The sequence below is a fragment of the Eumetopias jubatus genome, unplaced genomic scaffold, assembly GCF_037043125.1.
Source record: "Eumetopias jubatus isolate StellerSeaLion01/CBP00866 unplaced genomic scaffold, mEumJub1_p1.0 scaffold_2, whole genome shotgun sequence".
Lineage (NCBI taxonomy): Eukaryota > Metazoa > Chordata > Mammalia > Carnivora > Otariidae > Eumetopias > Eumetopias jubatus.
The window spans coordinates 101,704,781-101,724,804 of NW_028274808.1; the positions used below are offsets into that span (position 1 = coordinate 101,704,781).

General features: G+C 33.1%; 1 protein-coding gene across 9 annotated transcripts in view; it reads right to left on the reverse strand.

Moving 5' to 3' along the window:
* BLTP1 (bridge-like lipid transfer protein family member 1) overlaps positions 1-20,024 on the reverse strand; it is a 203,535-nt gene that overhangs the window by 149,820 nt on the left and 33,691 nt on the right. For all 9 annotated transcript variants that reach the window (XM_088021053.1, XM_028102339.2, XM_028102340.2 and 6 more), the window contains exons 8-15: positions 17,696-17,777; positions 17,140-17,333; positions 15,124-15,203; positions 13,116-13,266; positions 8,110-8,266; positions 7,617-7,695; positions 5,430-5,521; positions 4,020-4,137 (exon numbers count right to left, since the gene is read on the reverse strand). In XM_088021053.1, the coding sequence (XP_087877179.1) occupies positions 4,020-4,137; positions 5,430-5,521; positions 7,617-7,695; positions 8,110-8,266; positions 13,116-13,266; positions 15,124-15,203; positions 17,140-17,333; positions 17,696-17,777 (953 nt within the window). The remainder of the gene's footprint in view (positions 1-4,019; positions 4,138-5,429; positions 5,522-7,616; positions 7,696-8,109; positions 8,267-13,115; positions 13,267-15,123; positions 15,204-17,139; positions 17,334-17,695; positions 17,778-20,024) is intronic.

The window sequence follows — 20,024 nt, forward strand, 5'->3', positions numbered from 1 at the left end:
ATTTGTTTAAGTCTAGTGTACATGCCAATATACTTGAGACTGATAAATAATACAAAACAAGAAATGCCCATAAAGCAACATACCCATAAATTCTGTGGGCTGAGATCATGGTTTAAATTTGTTTTGAATCATTATTAATAAGAGACTTTCAACTTACATTGGTTACATTTATCTACTTCACACTTCTAGTTAAAAGATTGAGATATAATTGCTAGTAAAATAAACATAAATTCAAATAATCCACTAATCATCTCAGGAAACCAATGTAATTTTATAAAGTTATTAGCCAATTTCTATTTTAACAAGTCTTATAGTCTTTTCTTCCATATTTTATTTGAAATTTCAAGATATTCTGCAGTATAGTTTCCTTATCACCTTATATAGTATCTTTACTGATAAATATTTAAAAATATGGTAAAATATTCATACTAGCCTCAACAACTATATCTAATAAGTATTTCTCTTTAAACCAAAAGCTGCTCTCATTAGCAGATGATCTTATCAAATAATTGAAAAAAGGAAGCACTTTCTTGATGACTGCCTTACTCATTTAGACAAATTTTTAAAAGTTATTAATTTGTGATGAGCACTGGGTGTTGTATGGATGTGCTGAATCACTATATTGTATGCCTGAAACTAATATTACACTGTATGTTAACTAACTGGGATTTAAATAAAAACTTAAAAAAAATAATTAAGTTGGTAATCTAAATATTCATCTGGAAAAAACTCTTCTACAACTCACTATATAATTATATTGTTAGACAAATACCCTATAAAATGCCAGTCAATTGTACTGGAGCTTAGCAATATTGTTACCATTGTCTTCTCCCCCTTATCAGAGTAAATCTAAATCAATTTTGATACTAGCAGAAGAGACTTCACTTCTGCCTGTTTTACATCTTTTATTCCTGAGACTCTTTTTTATATTTATCATGAAGCTGTCTTTGCCCCACACTAAAATCTCTTAAGAACAACTTTTTGGGGCACCCGGGTGGCTCAGTCAGTTAAGCATCCGTCTGCCTTTGGCTCACATCATGATCCCAGGGTCCTGGGATTGAGCCCCGCATGGGGCTCCTTGCTCAGTGGGGAGTCTGCTTCTCCCTCTCCCTGCTGCTCCCCCTGCTTGTGTTCTCTCTCTCGCACGCTATCTCTTTCTCTCTGTGTCAAATAAATAAAATAAAATAAAATAAAATAACAACTTTATCTAATAATTGGCATAAGACTGGCTACTGGGGAATATTAGGCATATCCTCACACCAAATTAGATCATTTGTTTTCTGCAGAGTTCTGTCAATAGGGAAAGAGAAAACTGAGAACAGAACAAAACAATTCAAACACTATGACCCAGTATATTCATCCCCAGGCTAAGCATGTTACTAATAGTCATCCTTCTTAAAGAATAAATAAGTTTTTAAAGGATTCTAAAAAGCAATAGAAGACATATGAATAAAAGTTACAGCTGTAAAATCTGGGATATGAGAACTTAAGTTTTGTACCTATTTTCTTTAAATTTCTCCAAATAAATTTAGGGGGAAAAAAAAGTGAACTGCAATACACATAAGCTTAGAGATTAGAAATAAAGAAAATAATTTAGGGAAAACATGGTTGTAACTTGGGAAATGCGTTCAAATCCTATTTGAAAGTGACTAATACAATGCTCAGCCTAAATTAAAGTGTTACTGTAAAAATTTTAAATCTTGAGGAATTATCTACTCCAACTATTCTTAACACTGCTATAGTCTAAGAATGTGAGATGTCTGGAGTAAAAACAATGTGAAGGATTAAATGCTTGAAAATAGGAACCTATTTTAAAAGGTTAGCAAAGTTATAAAATACAAAACATTAACTGAGAGAGAAATGGCTACTGCCGAAGAAACTAAATATAACAGAATCTCGAGCCAGACGACTTGGGTTGGAACACTAGCTCGACAGACTTACTAGTTGTGTGACCCTGGACAAACTGCTTGACCACTCTGTAACTTACTTTCCTCATCTGTAAAACAAGGATAACAATAGTATCGATCTCAGGAATTATTATAAGGATTCAACAATTCAATATGTGCAAATTGCTTAGAACAGAGACAGACACATAATACACACTATGAGTTTTAGTTATATATTTTTTAATAAATCTGAATTGAGCAGTACTTACTCAATGTTCAGCTTCACTGACAAAAGTTTAACTTGCCAGGGATTTTGTTACAACTTCTAGTACTGGGACCCTGACTCAAGCCTTGAGGAATTATATAACTCCAAGAACACAGAAGCTTTCTAGCTAGTCCCCACAATAAAGTTCCCAAACTAAAAAACAAATATAAAAAACTTACGAATGAACATATTGTAGTAATGGCATTATACAATGCCCAAACTCTAACAATAGCAAAATTAGGGCAGAAATTATCTCTATTTCACAGATAAGGAAACAGAAGGTAAAATAATTGGTTAATTTGGCCAACATCATATTGCTAGTAAGTAATGTGCAGGCAGGACTATCTATGAATACCTGACTATCACTATATCCCCAAATATCTAATAGCACTCAGCACAGATCAGATGCTTGTAAATGACTGGTGGATAAAGGGAAGGATGGAGGGCTGGCTGGCTGGCTGGCTGGATAAATGTAGCAATCAGTAAAGCTTAGGTGCTCTGGGGTAGCCACTGACCCTGGCAAATCAGACCAACTCTGTTTAGCTAAACTTTTTATGGGAAGGTTCTATATAAATACAACTTATTTTTATCTAGTAATATTTATGTTAGTCAGAGACCAAGACTACATGATCCTAAACCCAAGTAATATGAGTAGCTATTATAATATGCTTCAAGAAATAAACGAATTTTTTCCAACTAACAATAACATCAACTCAATATCCATGCCAATGGAAAGAAGTAGGAGCTCCAAATACAAAAGTAACATACCCTCGTGCACTGTTGGTGGGACTGTAAATTGGTACAGCCACTGTGGAAAACAGTATGGAGGTTCCTCAAAAACTTAAAATAGAAATACCACATGATCCAATAATTCCACTACTGGGTATTTACCCAAGAAAATGAAAACACTAATTCAAAAAAAATGTATGCACCCCTATGTTTATTGCAGCATTATTTACAATAGCCAAGATATGGAAGCAAACTAAATGTCCACAATAGATGAATAAAGAAGATGTGATGTGTGCTGACACACGCACACACACACACACACACACACACACACACACACACACACACACAGAGGAATATTAAGCAGCCATAAAAAAGAATAAAATTTTGCCATTTGTAACAACATTTCACTTACATGTGGAATCTAACAAACAAAATAAATAAGCAGAAAGAGACCCATAAATACAGAAAACAAACTGATGGTTGCCAGAGGGGAGGAGGGTAAAGAGATGAGAAAAATAGATGAATGGGAGTGGGAGGTACAGGCTTCCAGTTATGGACTGAGGAAGTCACTGGAATGAAAGGCATGGCATAGGAAACACAGTCAATGGTATTGTAGTAGCATTGTATGGTGACAGACAGTAGCTATACTTGTGGTGAGCATAGAGTTGTTAAATCACTAGTTGTATAACCAAAACTAATGTGACATGTTAACTACACTTCAGTAAAATAAAAAAATAACATACCTGACTATTTGAATATACTGTTTGTGGATTACAATAATTGAAACAAAATAATGAAACCATGCTGATGCCTAATTCAGGCAAAGAAAGAAATTGATTCATCCTCCCCAAATTATCCCCCACTAGGATGATAGAAAGTACCAGACTAAGATGAATTCTTTCATTTTTTTTGTAAGCCCAATTTTGGATTGATATTTTCCTAGTTTGCACTAAAAGAGAATACAAAATACCTATATTTAAATTTTCCCTTTTACATTCGTAGCCCGAAAAGAAGTGTAAAAAAAAGTATGAACTCTACCATCAAATCCCTATGTTGAATCTAAAAGCAAAACTTACTGAATGTAAACAAGTTCACTGTGATAAATCTCATTGTATTTACATTTATTAGAAAATTACCAGTAAAGAAGTTCTTCTGTGCAAAGATGAAATGGTAGGTGGCTTTATAAACCTCTAATTCACACTGCCAAGTCTGTGGCATGTTCCATATTCGGGGATAACTGGCATTGATGTGGAACTGCAAATGAAATGTTAAGTAAAAATGTTAGAGCTTAAAATGTGACACTGTGTGAAGAACATTAGAAATAAATTCACACACACACACACACACACACACACACACTAGTAGAGTAATTAAAACTTATTTTCCCACTGAGCTAAACAGAAGGTCCCTTTGAGATTTTAATATTACTGTGGCTAAAGGTCAGTATCTGTGGTTATATCCAGCTCCTTGAAATACTAAGTCATGAAAACTTTAAGAACAACAAAGCAGACTACAGTTTTGATACTGTACTCTAGCTAAACCAACAGAGTAACAATCAATGACCTTAATTCCTCTTTAAACCTAATCTGTTACGTGAGAGGCTCAGGGTTTGGCCACCAGTGCCTCCCAGGTTCCCTTTTGGCAAATACATGCTTTATCATGTATTTAAGTTGCCTTATCATGTATTCCATCTGCCAAAGTTTGGAGATTCTGCTAAAGGCAAGAGCTGCCTGACCAGGAATAGCATTATGGCACAGCACCATTTATCAGCAATAGCTCTGGAATTCATTAAAATGCTGAATACGCCAGTTTAATATACATTTGTAGTATTCAATATATTCTTGGTAATTACACATTTTTCCTCTTAATTTACATATATGTGTGTAAAAAATGCTTTTTTTAGACAATTAAGACCTAATGATACCATCTTATAAAAGAATCCTTTCTGAATATCAGCCATTCTACGTAGTGGCTTTTGTTATTATTGTTATTGTTGTCTTCCCTGATAAGGAATAATCTGCCTGATAATGAAATGAATCCCTAATCTGCAATTTTAATTATAAGCATTTCCATATTTTTTCTAATATGGAGTAATCTGCAGTATCAGTAAGATTTTCTTCTTTTAAGCTCATTCATCAAGTAAAAAACAAAATGACTTATTAAGCCATAAGAAGGAATCCAATGGGGACAGAAACATATAGTGAAAAATTATCTCATTTATAACATAGGAGTTAGTCTAGTCATAAAATAAAATTTAAAATTAATATTCTAACAACTTTTCACATTCTTAAAGACCAAAAACCATGCTAGCACTGCCTTATATTCACTTTGCCCATAACCATAAGCAGAGCAAGAGAGATGCCAGAGTCCACAGCCCTGGGTATCTACTCCTCTTCACAAAAATAAGGCCAAGAGCACCTGGTAGTTCTTGAATGAGAAGATTAACTATTTAATGACTTCCTGGTCATTAAAATTTTGTATTAAAAAATTAAAACCAAATTCAGATTTTACGTATGTATACATATCATCATATACTCTAGACTTACTGCTAACATTTCTGCTTCTAAAAGGGTCCGGTATTGCATGCTGGTGGTGGCATCAACATGTAAGAGCTGTCCTTTAATTGCAGGAGTATAACCTAGTAAGTGAAAACATAAAAATTAAGAACCTACAAAATATATGTGTGACTAAAAATTTTGTACTGAAAACAACTCCCATCACCACCCAAAGAAGGAATCCCTGAAAACTGGTCATCAGACACAATACAAATACATCCCAGTGATGGGGAGCTTGCTATCTAATAGGTGACCTTTCTCATTTTGGACAGCTCTAAAGGAATAAAGTTCCATCTTCATAGAATGTCCTCCTGATTTTGCTTTCCAGCGCAAAACTGTAAGCCTACCATCTAACTGACAGTTTTCAATTATTAAAGATGGCTACTATGTCTCTTCTCCCACTGACTCAAGGGAAGTTGTTTTCCTCATTTTCAACTGTTCCTTATATAGTGATACTTTCTAAACAATGGCTATTCCTTATGTAATTAATGACAGCAAATAACATAGCTCCATTCTGAACAAAAGCAGAAAAGTACAGCGTATTTCACTTCTTTTCTTGAAGGGCTGCCCTTCTATGAATAATGCTATGGTCATTAGTATATGGCTAGTTCAACATGTATCCTGCTCTGGGCATTTTTTTTTCAAAGACCTGAATCTCTGAAAAAAGTTTTAAATGTGTTTGAATTATATTTTGTTAATGTCTATGACTTAATCTACTTTTCCCCTCAGATAGTCATCTTAAAAGCCACCTAACCTTCCCAAGAACCTGACTGAGCTTTCCTTAGACCAGTAACTCACTCAGAGTTCCACAACCAGTGTGCTGTGGCACTGAGCATGAATTCATAATTAGTATGTTCCAGATATTGATTCCCTCAACCTCAGTGGCTCCCTTACCCCAGTGCACCAATAATTGTACAAAAGAAAGGTGTACAAATATTTCCTATGTGCAATATCAGTTTAAAAATGGTAAAAGCACTCCCTTAATTGAATCACTCCCAATTTTACACAATCCCCAACTGTCTTTTTCCTCCTGCTTTGTATCTGTAAGTAAGGCTACCCTAAAAGATGTTCTTTCCAGCTCACTACTCTGAACCACCCAGTCCTAGAGAATCTCAAGCATCTGCTTCAAGACTTAGTATGACCACTCTTTTACAACCAGCAAAGGTAAGGTTTAACTCTTCATCAAGAGCCTCAAAGTTACAGGGAAAAGATACACTATGCCATTCTCAGTCACTGTTTCACAACTAATTATCTAAGTAGGTAGACCCAACTGCTACCTTTTTATACAAGCTAATGAATGTAGTCAACCCGCTACCTGCTTTCTTATACCAGCAACAAAAAAAAGGTTGACAAAAACAAGTAAAGAGAGCCAAGAATGATATAAAAATTACTCTAATTATACTTAGCCATAGTAACACTGTTGCTTAGTGACTTAAAAATACAGGTACGTTGCTATTCTCTTAAGAAGTGAATAAAGCAGAATTTCATTTTAATTGTTCTCAATTACAAATATAATAAGAGGACAGGAAAAAGGAAAATGAAAAAGGCTATATAATATTTTGATAAATTTAACAAAATGTATTTAATCACATTATTGATTAACTTGTATCAGAGTCAAAATTTCAAATGCATAATGAATTTAGATCAGCTCAGGTGAAACTACAGCAGAGTATTATTTAATATTTTAAATATGAAATGTTCTGCTTTCTTAGTTATATTTTTCAAAGTACCAGGCTTATTCCCTGACAAAATCTATTAACACTATAACCTAAAACAAAGCCTATCAATCATACTATCACATACTGCCCATATACCATGTGCCAGGTACTGGGTTCAGCACCAAATTTACATCAGTTTAAAAAAAAAACACACAGCACGTGCTCTTACAGAGCAACAGACTAATAGGAAAAATACATTTTAAACAAATTATGCTCAGTCTTACAAAAAAGAAGTATAGGGTATAACAAAAGCATAAGACCTAACTTGATTTAAAAAATTTTCCCTTCTCTCCAGGTGCACAAAAAATTTCATTATGTAATTAATATGTACTGTTAATATAATAGAAAGCTGAAAAAAAAACCCATTATGTTAGTCTAAATAGGATAACAAGCTATTATTTATAGATTAATTATTCCCCTACTAATCATTTAAAATAGGAAAGTACTCATTGCAGCTTACCATTTTCCTCAACTGTCATTGGAATATTAATTTCTAAATATGAGCCAGCTCCTACATTTACATGCACAGCATTTGTTTCCTACCAAAAGAAAAAAATTAAACCATAAAAAATAATTATTTTCTCACTGTTTAGACATACTCCCATCTTTACTTTTCAGTTATTATCACAGACAAAATATAATCATCAATGATATGAAATGGGTATTAAAAGTTCCTAAGAACAAAAGTTCAAAGTTTTACTAAAAATGCACTAAAACAATTTGGCCAGATATAAAAAAGAAAATCAACCAGACTATAGAATTAAGGTTTATTATTAATTTTTCCTACTTTTGGTACTTAATGAAAGCAATATATATACAATTATTGTGGTGGGAGGGTGATAGGAGGCTCATAGAAATGAATCTAAGTATAGAACTAGTTACCAGAAAAATACTCTGGAAAATCATGTTTAAATTTTAAACACTACTGTCTACTATATTATTTCAATAATTACCCTGTTTTTGGTAAACAGCAAATCAATTGTAGCATCTGCAATAATATTCATTCGCAGTTCAAAAGCAAGGATCTGTCGTGGTCTCCCAGGCTGTGCAATTTCAGAAACTTTCAGAACTTGATAATCAGGTGGGAAGAAAAACTTCCATAAACAATCTCTATATAAGGAGGTATAAAGAATAACTTATTTAAACAAAATTACATTTATAAGGGAGCATAATCAGCATTCTAACTTTGTACTATCACTGTTATCTCATTTAACAATTGGACATGAAATAGAAAAAAAAATTAAGTCACAAAATAGCACCTACTCTAATTTCTTTTCAGTAAAATGAAAGACTCTTTTCTCCAATGTTTTATACTTCCAAAAATCAACAAACTTTGAGTATTTTTTTAGATTTATTTACTTATTTGAGAGAGTGTGCGCAGGCATGCGCAACACACACATGCACAAGAATGGGGAAGGGCAGAGGGAGAGAATCTTCACACAGACTCCCTCATTGAGCACAGAACCCAATGTGGGGCTCAATCTCACGATCCATGAGATCATGACCTGAGCTGAAACCAAAAGTCCAACACTTAACTGACTGTGCCACCCAGGCACCCCAACAAGCTTTGAGTATTTAATATACTGTTGTCAAATGAGATATAGGTAAGAACAAATTTACACTGTTGAGGCATACCGTGAGAAATTTAAGACTTTCTACAAGCATATCAAAAAGCAAAGAACTAAAGGAGGATGGTTTAATTAGAATCATTACACTATGGATGAGTTACTTAGCCTTTCTGAGGACACCTGACCTGCTTTCTCATCTGCAAAATAGGAGTAAGATAACTGGCCTCATAGACTAGATCTGAGGATTAAATGACAACATATATGGAAAAGACTTGGCAGTACATGATGCTAGATAAAGTGGCTATTATTTATTTTTATAATCATTTATTATCTTTTAGAGGGGGAGAGGGGCAAAGTGAGAGGGAAAGAGAGAATCTTAAGCAGGCTCCATGCCCAGCATGGAGCCTGATGCAGGGCTTGACCTCATAACCCTGAGATCATGCCCTGAGCTGAAATCAAAAGGCAGATGCTTAACCAACTGAGCCACCCAGGTGCCCCTTATAATCATTATTTTTAATCAGTAATCTATCAAAAAGAGTCTAAAGAGCAATAGATCTCTAAAAAGTAAAGAAGCTAAGGCTCTAATACATTTGCCTCCCCTCATCATTTCATAAAGATGAAAGAACCCAAGGAATTTCCATTTCAGAATCAAAATTAATGTAATGTTATTCATACATTCAGAGAAGGTGCCAGTTTATAGCTTTTAAACAGGAAGGGTTGAAAAAGTAACAGAAAATGCTACTTGGAATAAATAAGATAGGGAAAAATTATATGAACAGAACAAAAGTTGCAAACTGACCCATTATAGACTATAACTTGCCATCATTAAGTAAGTGTGTATGAAAGAAAAATAAAGTTCTGCAAATGTTTTGGTTACAACATACAAATACATGAAACTAAGACTATTAAAGACAAAGTCCAAGATGATCATTGAATGAAAATGGACTGTTTAGTAGGTAGGATATAATGAAAAGAGCAGTGGACTTGAAAGGCTGGACTGAATGTTAGTTCTAGATGGCTATAGCATCATTATCTTGCCGAAATCACTGAACCTCTCTGCATCTCCATTTTCTCACAGGTATAATAAGTTTACCATACCTGCCCTATGTATCTCACTGGGTTATGAGAATCAAGTGTGAAAATATAAATAAAAGCACTTATGTGAAAGCAGTAACAGGCTAGACAATGTTGAAAATGTTTGTGTTATTGTAATTATTATCTATCTAAGGATAAAGTACAAATCTCATAAAGTTTGCATTTCAACCCTGACATGAAAATTCTCAGAAAGAAAATATCATTAAGGAAAAGCTGAGTATCTTAAAGATTCAGAAAAATCATGTAAAGGTGGTAGAATGAAATCAAAATCCATACGTTAACAAGTCATTCTATATCAGAGATCAAAATCTCTTCACAAAAGTGAATGAACTATCCAATAGCAAAACAGTTAAGATTTCTTCCTAAATTTCTTACATCTTAGTGGATGCTAAGAAAACTGAACTTACTAGTCATTTCCAGTTACAATCCATATTTGTATAGAAACTGAAAATGGGGAAGAAGAAAAGGAAATGGCTACAAAAGAGGAAATGCACTGTTTGTACATGTAAGTGAGGAGCAAAGTATTCTGAGTAAACTAAACCCACGTGAAAATAAGTTTTTCGGGGCACCTGGGTGGCTCAATTGGTTAAGTGTCTGTCTTTGGCTCAGGTCATGATCTCAGAGTCCTGGGATGGAGCCCTGCATCAGGCTCCCTGCTCAGTGAGAAGTCTGCTTCTCCTTCTCCTTCTCCCCAGCCCTCCCCCCACAACTTGTGGTCTCTCTCTCTCTCAAATAAACAAAATCTTAAAAAAAAAAAAAGAAAAGTTTTTCTTTTTTCTTTTCTTTCTTTTTTTCAAATAAACCTGAATGAATGGTTTTGTTAAGTCCAGGTTAAGAAAGATATTGCTGTTCTCTCCTGGTAGTGGCAGGATCTACTGAAAAGAGTTGATAAAACAAATTTTTCTTTTATGTTAACTTCACTGTCATTTCTCTATATAATACAAAGATCACCTCATAAGTGAAAATGGCTATATATTAAAAGAATTTTAATTTGGACTTTATGTAAATATGCCCTAATATTTTTTTAATGTAACAAAATTAAATACAGTTTAAGAATAATCACACTTTATTCTTAGAAATGCAAAAATATTTTATGTGTCTGTTAAAGCATTGTTTTAATTTTTTTCTTTCAAATATAATAATGTATAAATGTAACTGTTACTTAACAGGATGTAAAAACCCTCATTTTCAACTATTCAATAGTAAATACAGCATGGCTTACTGCAGGAAAAATTTTATCATAAAAGGAAATTTTAAATTCAGTAATTTGAAAAGCATTTGTTTCCTAACCTGAAATTTTAAGCTGTTCACTTTCAAGTCTAATAAATAACCTAACCCAGAACTCAACAAAGTATTGTATTAGCATATTGCAAGAGTTTTCAAATGACAAACTTACTTACTCATTTATCATACAATTGTTAAACAGTTACATCTGATGAGGCAGGTATTACTATATACTAGAGATACAAAGATTAATAGAACATGCTACTTAACAAAGTATATAATTCTTCTAACAATGCTAGGTAGAAAGCACTTTTTAAAACAAGTATAAAAAGAGTCAGTATATCAAGTCAGTATCAGCACTCTTCATTAGTCCATTAACAGCCCAGTAATATCTGCTTCGGTGAATGATTTGGCTTGTATTTCTCCAGTCAAGCTTGTTTATGTACAGAAAAACTAAACTGACTTTAGGCAATGTCTATTTACGTAAAAATTTAGATGTTCCCTCATAATTAGAGGTAAATGTTCCCTTCTTCGCTTAAAACTCTTCAGTAAGTAGAAATGTGGTTAGAATAAATTAAAATAAGAATTACTTCAAAATTAACAGAATGACTAATAAAAAAAAACAACTCTCAGACACTGTCCAGGATAAAGTCTGTTTCTTAACTACCTACAAATCTCCGAACAACCTGTAGAAACTATAAGACAAATCTCCATTGTCATCATGCATTTGCAGAACTATTCCTTTGCCTCAATTATTTGTCCTCTTCCTTTGTTGGATAACTCCTACTTAGGTTTCAAAATTCAACTCACATATTACCTCTACTAAAAAGCCTTCCCCAATTCTCTTCTCTGATGAGTTATGTACCTGTTATGGGAAGAATTGTGTCCCCTAAAAATTCATATATTGAAGTCCTAACCTCGAGCACCTGAGAATTTGATGTTCGGAGATAGGATCTTAAGAGAGGTAATTAAGTTAAATGGGGTTGTTAGGATGGGCCCTAATTCAATATGACTAGTGTTCTTCTAAGACAAGGAAATGTGGACACAGAGGCCTACAAGACACACTAAAGGGAAGACCATGGGAAGACCAGGGAAAAGATGACCATCTACAAGCCAAGGAGAGAAGCCTTGAATACACCCTTCCCTCACAGCCCTCAGAAGGAACCAAACCTATCAACACCTTGATCACAGAATTCTAACCTCCAGAACTGCGAAAAACTTCTGTTGTTTAAACTACACAGTCTGTGGTACTTTGTTATGGCAGTCTTAGCAAACTAGTACAGTACCTTTCTAAGTGCTTCATCAAGACTTTTTACTTACCTTTACTACAGCCCTTAATAAAACTCTTTTCTTTTTCCTCACTAAAACTGAACTTTTTTTTTTATATTATGTTATGTTAATCACCATAATTACATCATTAGTTTTTGATGTAGTGTTCCATGATTCGTTGTTTGCATATAACACCCAGTGCTCCATGCAGAACGTGCCCTCTTTAATACCCATCACCAGGCTAACCCATCCTTCCACCCCCCTCCTCTCTAGAACCCTCAGTTTGTTTCTCAGAGTCCATAGTCTCTCATGGTTCGTCTTCCCCTCCGATTCCCCCCCCTTCATTTTTCCCTTCCTGCTATCTTCTTCTTTTTTTTTTAAACATATAATGTATTATTTGTTTCAGAGGTACAGGTCTGTGATTCAACAGTCTTACACAATTCACAACGCTCACCATAGCACATACCCTCCCCAATGTCTATCACCCAGCCACCCCATCCCTTTTGTCTCTGAATCTCCACAGCCCAATAATCCCTGGCAAACTCATTGAATACAAAAGAAAAAACAAAGAAACCAATATGCTCCTCATTCACCATTTTTCTAATGGAATTAGCCCCTCCTTCAGAGTGCACTTGTTTATGCCAATTTCTTTACAACTTATAATTTGAATTAAAATGCTTAGTGATATCTTACTCTGCCATAATAAAGTAGCTTATAAAAATATTAAGCTACTTTTTAATAAAATTTATATCATTATCTTAATACATTAAAAGATTTACTAGAAATATAATTTACTCAAGTACCTTTGCCTATCGGCCCATGGCCCATAGTTGAAATCTGTTCCTTTACCACAAACTATATCCAGTCCCCAACATGGAGGCAAATCTTGTAATTTGCAATCCTCACTGCTCATTTCTCCTTCAATATTTTCTTCTGTTTCTTCTGGAACAAGTCCTATATTGCAGAATATACAACAGAAAGACAATTACTTAAAATTACTGCTTCAAGATTCCCTAGATCAGGAATTCTAAAAATGTTGTGCTCTCAGTAATCCTTTACACTCTTAAAAATTACCAAGGATGCACAGTGGGATTTTTTGGTATTATATCAATCATAATTTACTGTATTCAAAATTGAAATTGAGCAATTTTTAAAAATTTTATTTCAACAACTCATTGCATGTTGATGTAATGAAATGTTAAATAAAATTGAACTCATTACATTTCATTTAATAAAATTTAATGAAAATATATGAAAAAAGTATTTTATAAAAATTAAATGAAATTTTAATTCCATTTTTAATGAAAATACTTTTTAATGAAAAATAACCATATTTTCTAAAACTAATTCATTTAGAAATAAGTTTTGGCATTGTTTTTATTTCAGCAAATATCTTTATTGTCCAGCTTAATAGAAAATAAGCAAATTCTCACAGCTGCTTCTGCATTTAATCTGTTGTTTAAGGATTTGAAGAAAACCTATCCTCAAGCAAATAGCTATATAGAAAAGGGAGGAGTATTTTAATAGCTTTTTCAGATAATTTTGGATATTCTTCTCTGACACTATGCCAAAATTCAACAAGTGGTAGTTTCTTAAAAGTTAGTTGCAGTGTGGAATCTGAAACCCTATACTGAATTTTTCATACTCTAATACATTAAAATTTACTGATCTAACACTTTGAATATATCTTTTACCCATGGCATAACTTTGTAGCATCATGCATTTGTAAAATATTGGTTCAAAGAGACACACATATGTTTTCCAAATATTGATAAATTTCATCATTAAACATTTTTAAAATCACATTTGTTAATATCACTGGTGGTCTTATCAGAAAAGTCCTTAAACTCACAGTGGCAGACCCAAATTTTCCAAAATTCTGATTCTCATATGGAAACTCAAAATCATTTGTCTCTAGTTGCTCCTTCAAGTAAAACTGGTGCTCCATGAAAAGAGCAAATAATTCAGCTAGAAACTCAACTATACAAGTGCTTTTCCTCCAAACATCAGTATACTTTGGTATGTAGCAGAAGTATACTATGTATACTTGCCGTTTTTTCACACTGAATATTAAAAAGTTTATTCAAGGGTCAAGATTTGACAAAAACAATTTTTACTGCTTAATCAAAGTTTTTTAAACTGATACTGGCATTTGTTTTACTGCAAATGGGTGGCAGTGAAAAAGACAGTGATGACTAGTATAGTTTGGAACCACTGCCTTAATTCATGCTAAAGCACGAAAACTTTCACCCACCATTGCTTTTGTACCAGCAGTGCAAATGTCATATGGTGAAAAAGGCAAGTAATATCCTAGTTTTACTCTGAAAATACTCTGACCTCATAAACCCCATGAAAGGCATAAAAAACCAGAAGTAGGGAAAAAGGCTTAAAAATCCAATGTTTAGCTACTTTCATAAAATTCAAGCCACCTGTGAAGCACTCTAACCAGCTAGATTTCAATCCTTAAACTTCAAGCCTCAAAGGATTTTTTTTTTTTAAGCTAGCATGAACTACCTTAACTGTCACCACATTCTCTAAAGGTTTTTAGACCAGGTTACTTGCATTCACAATTTCTGAGGTATACTTCTGAAAATAGAACAAAAGATTCCTATATTGTTCCTTTGGTCTGAAATAGTAATATTCAATTTTTGATAAATGACACAGACAATTTTTAGGAGGCACTCTTCCACCCACATTTACGATTTATTGATGTTCATTTTATCTTAACTAAGAAGACTTAAAATATTATTAACTATCAACATTTCATAGAATAGAAGTGTAGCTATGAAACACACTTTCAAAGACTAATACCTGGTTCATCCATGTAGTAGTAGATGTCAACATCATTTGACTGCATCACCACAAATCCTTCTCCCATTAATCTTGGTGGTCTATAAGAAGGAGGGGGGATGGCAAACTAAGTACATCTCCAGAATATAAAATGTTCTGTATTCTAATTATGGTAGTAATAATTGAGGACAAAAAGAGAAAAAAAAATCTCAAAAGCAATCAAGTGTAGCATACTGAAAAAGGAAAACAAAACATCTTTTACATAGACAATGAAGTTTTGCGTAGTTGTATTCTATATTAGACTAAATAATAAATTGGTACTGAAAAATTTTTAGTCAATATATTAGTTTCAAAAAGAAAAAATGAAAATTTGTTTTATATTTTTAAGTTTTAAATGAGAGAATTCAATTTAAAGCAAAGTTTAATTAAATACAATGGAAGAAGAATGATCATTGGAATAACCATATTCTGCATTTACAACAAAAATTTAAAATTAAACTTAAAATTCAACCATTTTATATTAATAATACTTTACAACTTAACAGGAAATATTTTATTATATCTGTAAAATAAAGTTTAATCTGTCAGAAACATTAAATAAGAAAAATACTGTCATTTTTATTTTTAACAACTTTATATCATCTTTGTCTTTATATTATCTATTTGCAAGATTATTTAGTTGATCAACTTGAAAAAATTCTGGAATGAATGTTTCTCTACAATCACTTTCCCACAAACTTCTAATCTTTACTTGCTTTGATTCAACAACTTTTCTCTTTTTCATTCATATACCACATCTTCCTTCCATATCAAAATTAACTTCTCAATCATTAGATAATATATACAAATTCAACAATCTTCTAAATATGTATTAAATGACAAAGGTTAATGTCTAGTATCATTTAATTTCCAAACTTACTTTGAAGAGTGAAAAATATAATTTTACATCTTTTTATAAAAATTAATAAAACACCTTTTTATCTTACTCTAGTAAAGTTCACAAAGTCCAGATTTATTCAGTATTATAACTTTTACCCATAATATATAGAATTGTGTACACAGTCCACATTCTACAAGATGCTTAGCAAAGTCTGTGATTATGAAGAATAAGATGAGGTAAACCCACAGCCTCTCTGCTACCCACGTAGGGAAAAACCTCTCCATCATCCTAATGATGGAGAAATCTAATAAGCAAGCTAGCCAAAAGTTGGAACTAAGAAGGAATAATTATGCTTTTTATAACCTCATAAATTTCATACTGCCTGCACACAAAAACAAAAGCTGGGACAGTTCTAAAACTGTATCATCCAAACTTCACCAGTTTTCTAAGAGTAATTTAGATTCAATTTTCAACTTTTTATTAACTCAAAATGGTATTCCACTATACTGCATTTGTTGAATGCAGTTCAAACATTTTCTAACCTACAAACATCAGGTTTGGCTTAAATGCCCAAAATAAGTTTCCCAAGTATACTGAGGAGGAGAAAAGGGTAGAAAATTTATAGTAATAATCTTAGAGGAAAATATTTAAAATTAGAGTTCATCAATGGATAATATATCCATTTATAATTATAAAACAAGACTACACTGTTAACTGATTTAATAGAGAAATATGCCCAACATAGAGTATATCATTGGTTTTTGATGTGTGTTCAACAATTCATTAGTTGCATATAACACCCAGTACTCATCACAACATGTGCCCTCCTTAATACCCATCACCTGGTTACCCCATCCCCCACCCCCCTCCCTTCTGTAACCCTCAGTTTGTTTCCTGGAGTCCAGAGCCTCTCATGGCTTGTCTCCCTCTCTGATTTCTTCCCATTTGTCCACAATAGCCAAACTATGGAAGGAGCCAAGATGTCCTTCAACAGATGAATGGATTAAGAAGATGTGGTTCATACATATGATGGAATGTTACTTAGCCTTCAGAAAGGATGAATACCTACCATTTGCATTGACATGGATGGAACTGGAGGGGATTATGCTAAGTGAAATAAGTCAATCAGAGAAAGACAATTTATAAGACTATCTTACTCATCATTTTGAAGACCAACATATCTTGGACTAGGAACAAGCATTACTCGAACATTTTCAAGCTTCCCTTTCACAATATGCATGAATTGGTCAAGATGACTAGAAGGTGGTTTTGTAGTATAAGTTAAGAAAGCATCATCAAAGTTGATACATAGAGTTTGAGGTTGGTAATGATTTCCAAAGGCCAAACGTCCCTAAAAGATGGATAAGAGAAATTATGCTGTAATATACAGACCATATATTTTTCCTTAGTTGACCTAATAACAAACATTTTCAAGCAACAACTAAATGATTCCACTTTAGCACTATACACTATCCAAATTACTCCACTGATCAATCTAGACCAGTGTTTAAAGAAATCTAAGTACTTGTGAATAAAGTAGCCCTTAAGACCTAATAAATGTGTGCTAAGATGGTATTGGCGTTGAAATAATTCTTTCACACTTTTATGAACTTTGGAACCCCAAAATTACTTTCTTAAGTGAAAATTTTATTTGCAAAAATAAGAGTTTCATTATTAACCCACCAAACATTAATTGCAGCAGAATTTACTTACTGTGCTCACATTGACCTTTATGACTGGAATAAGTGATCTCCATGAAGATGTTGGGTCTTGAGATTCTGTTTTTACTTTAACTCTGAGAAAAATAAAAATAAAAATAGAAATAGACATACATAAGAAAAGCTTAAATAGCTGAGAACACAGCTGACTTCTTCATAATACACAGTAATACCAGCTGTAACTTTCCAAATACATCTACTAGCGATTGCTCCAGTAAACAAATAATGACAACATCTAACAGAATACTAATATCTCTCAAATATCTCTTGGAAGGCACTCTATCATATATCAATTTTTAGACTGGCAAGGTATAATAACAAAATTATGTTTTCAGAGTAATAAGTTTTAATGACAAAAGTATAAATTATGATATGTTGTCATTACATAGACCATTATACTCACTATGACATTCTATAAGACAACCTAATTACTAATTACTAAAATAACAAATAACCAAGGTACAAGTCACATTGATATTTTCTACTGTTTTAAGCACTTTTGACAACTCAGCTGATCCTTTCCCTTCCTTATCCCTATCACTTTGTGACAGAATAATTTCCTCTCGGTAAAATGAAAATGATAGGTCAAGAATAAGAAAAAAAGAAACTGGTCACATACAAAGTACACAAAATTTAAGATATGAAAATTTCACAGCAAGTCACCAATGATTTCAGATGAGAACTCAAGGCATAACTCTTCAATAACCCAGTAACTCCTAAATCATATTTCTGAGGCCATCTCCACTAAGGTAGCCCTCAGTGCTTAAAACTAAATTTGAAACTGACCTCACTATCTCCCCTCTAACCTGCTCTTTCTCTGAGGTTCCATGAGCATGACCACTAATTAAATTAGAAACTGGATTCATTATTAACTCATCCTTCTTACTCATTCTCCACACCTAATCTATCACTGTCTTATGGATTCATTTGCCTAAGTATATCTAGAATCCATCCACTTCTCTCCCTTCTCCTTGTTACCAACCCAATTGATGATCATCTCTTCCCTGAACTGTCACATCTTTCTTCTTCCTCAAACTGTATAACTTTTATTTCCTTTTGTCTTATTGCAGTAGGTAGTACTTCCAGTACAAAGTTGAAAAGGAGTGGTTTAAGGGGACATCCTTGCTTTGTACCTGATCTTAGTGAGAAAGCTTCTATTTTCTTACCATTAAGTATACTGTTAACCATAGGGTTTCTATAGATATTCTTTATCAAGTCAAAGAAGTTCTCCTTTATTCCTAGTTTACTGTGAGATTTTAATCATGATGAGTGTTGGATTTTGTCAAATACTTATTCTGCATCTATTGATATGATCATTTGATTTTTCATTTTTAGCATGTTAATTGATTTTTGAATGTTGAACTAGCCTTGTTTACCTAATAGTTTTTTAAGTAGATGATGAGGACATTTATTCCCAACTAAATACTTCATGGATATTATGTCCAAGGCACCAAGCTGAGGTATTGGGGATACTGAGAATATGACAACTGTTCTGTTTTGAGGGAATCTGTACCCTAGAATGGGAGTAAGAATAGTTACAATAGGCAATTTTAGTGCAAGAAGTGTTACCTTAGGAAAAAGAATAGAATTCTGTGGGCACACATAGAAGGATCAGGGAGACCTGAAGGGCGAATGAATTAGGCAAAGAAGATGAGTCTTCCATAGAGAAGAAACATCATATACAACAAAGAAGTTGTTTACTGAGGCTAGAGTGGATTAAGGTGGGAAAGAAAGAAATAAGACTTTCTTTGTTTGCAGATGACACAATCATCTGTGTAGACAATCTGGAAGAACTGACAAAACTCCTGGAACCAATAAGTGATTATAACAAGGTTGTGGGATTCAAGATTAATAATAAACAACAATCATTTTCCCAAATACCAGCAACGAACAAGTGAAATTTGAAATTAAAACCACAATACCATTTACATTAGCACCATAAAAATGAAATACTTAAATATAAATTTAACAATATATATAGAAGATCTACATAAGGAAAAGTATAAAATTGTGATGAAAGATAGCAAGCAATCAAATAAATAGACATTTCATGTCACTGATATGAAGATTCAATATGATTAAGATGTTAAGTTTTTCCTAACTTGATCTATAGATTCAATATAATCCAAACTGAAATCCCAACAAGTTGTTTTGTGAATATTGACAAATTGATTCCAAAGTATATATGGAGAAGCAAAAGACCCATAATAGCCAACATACCATTGAAGGAAAACAACAAAGTTAGAGGACTGACACTACCTGACTACAAGACTTACTGTAAAACTACAGTAATCAAGATAGTGAGGTACTGGTGAAAAAATAGA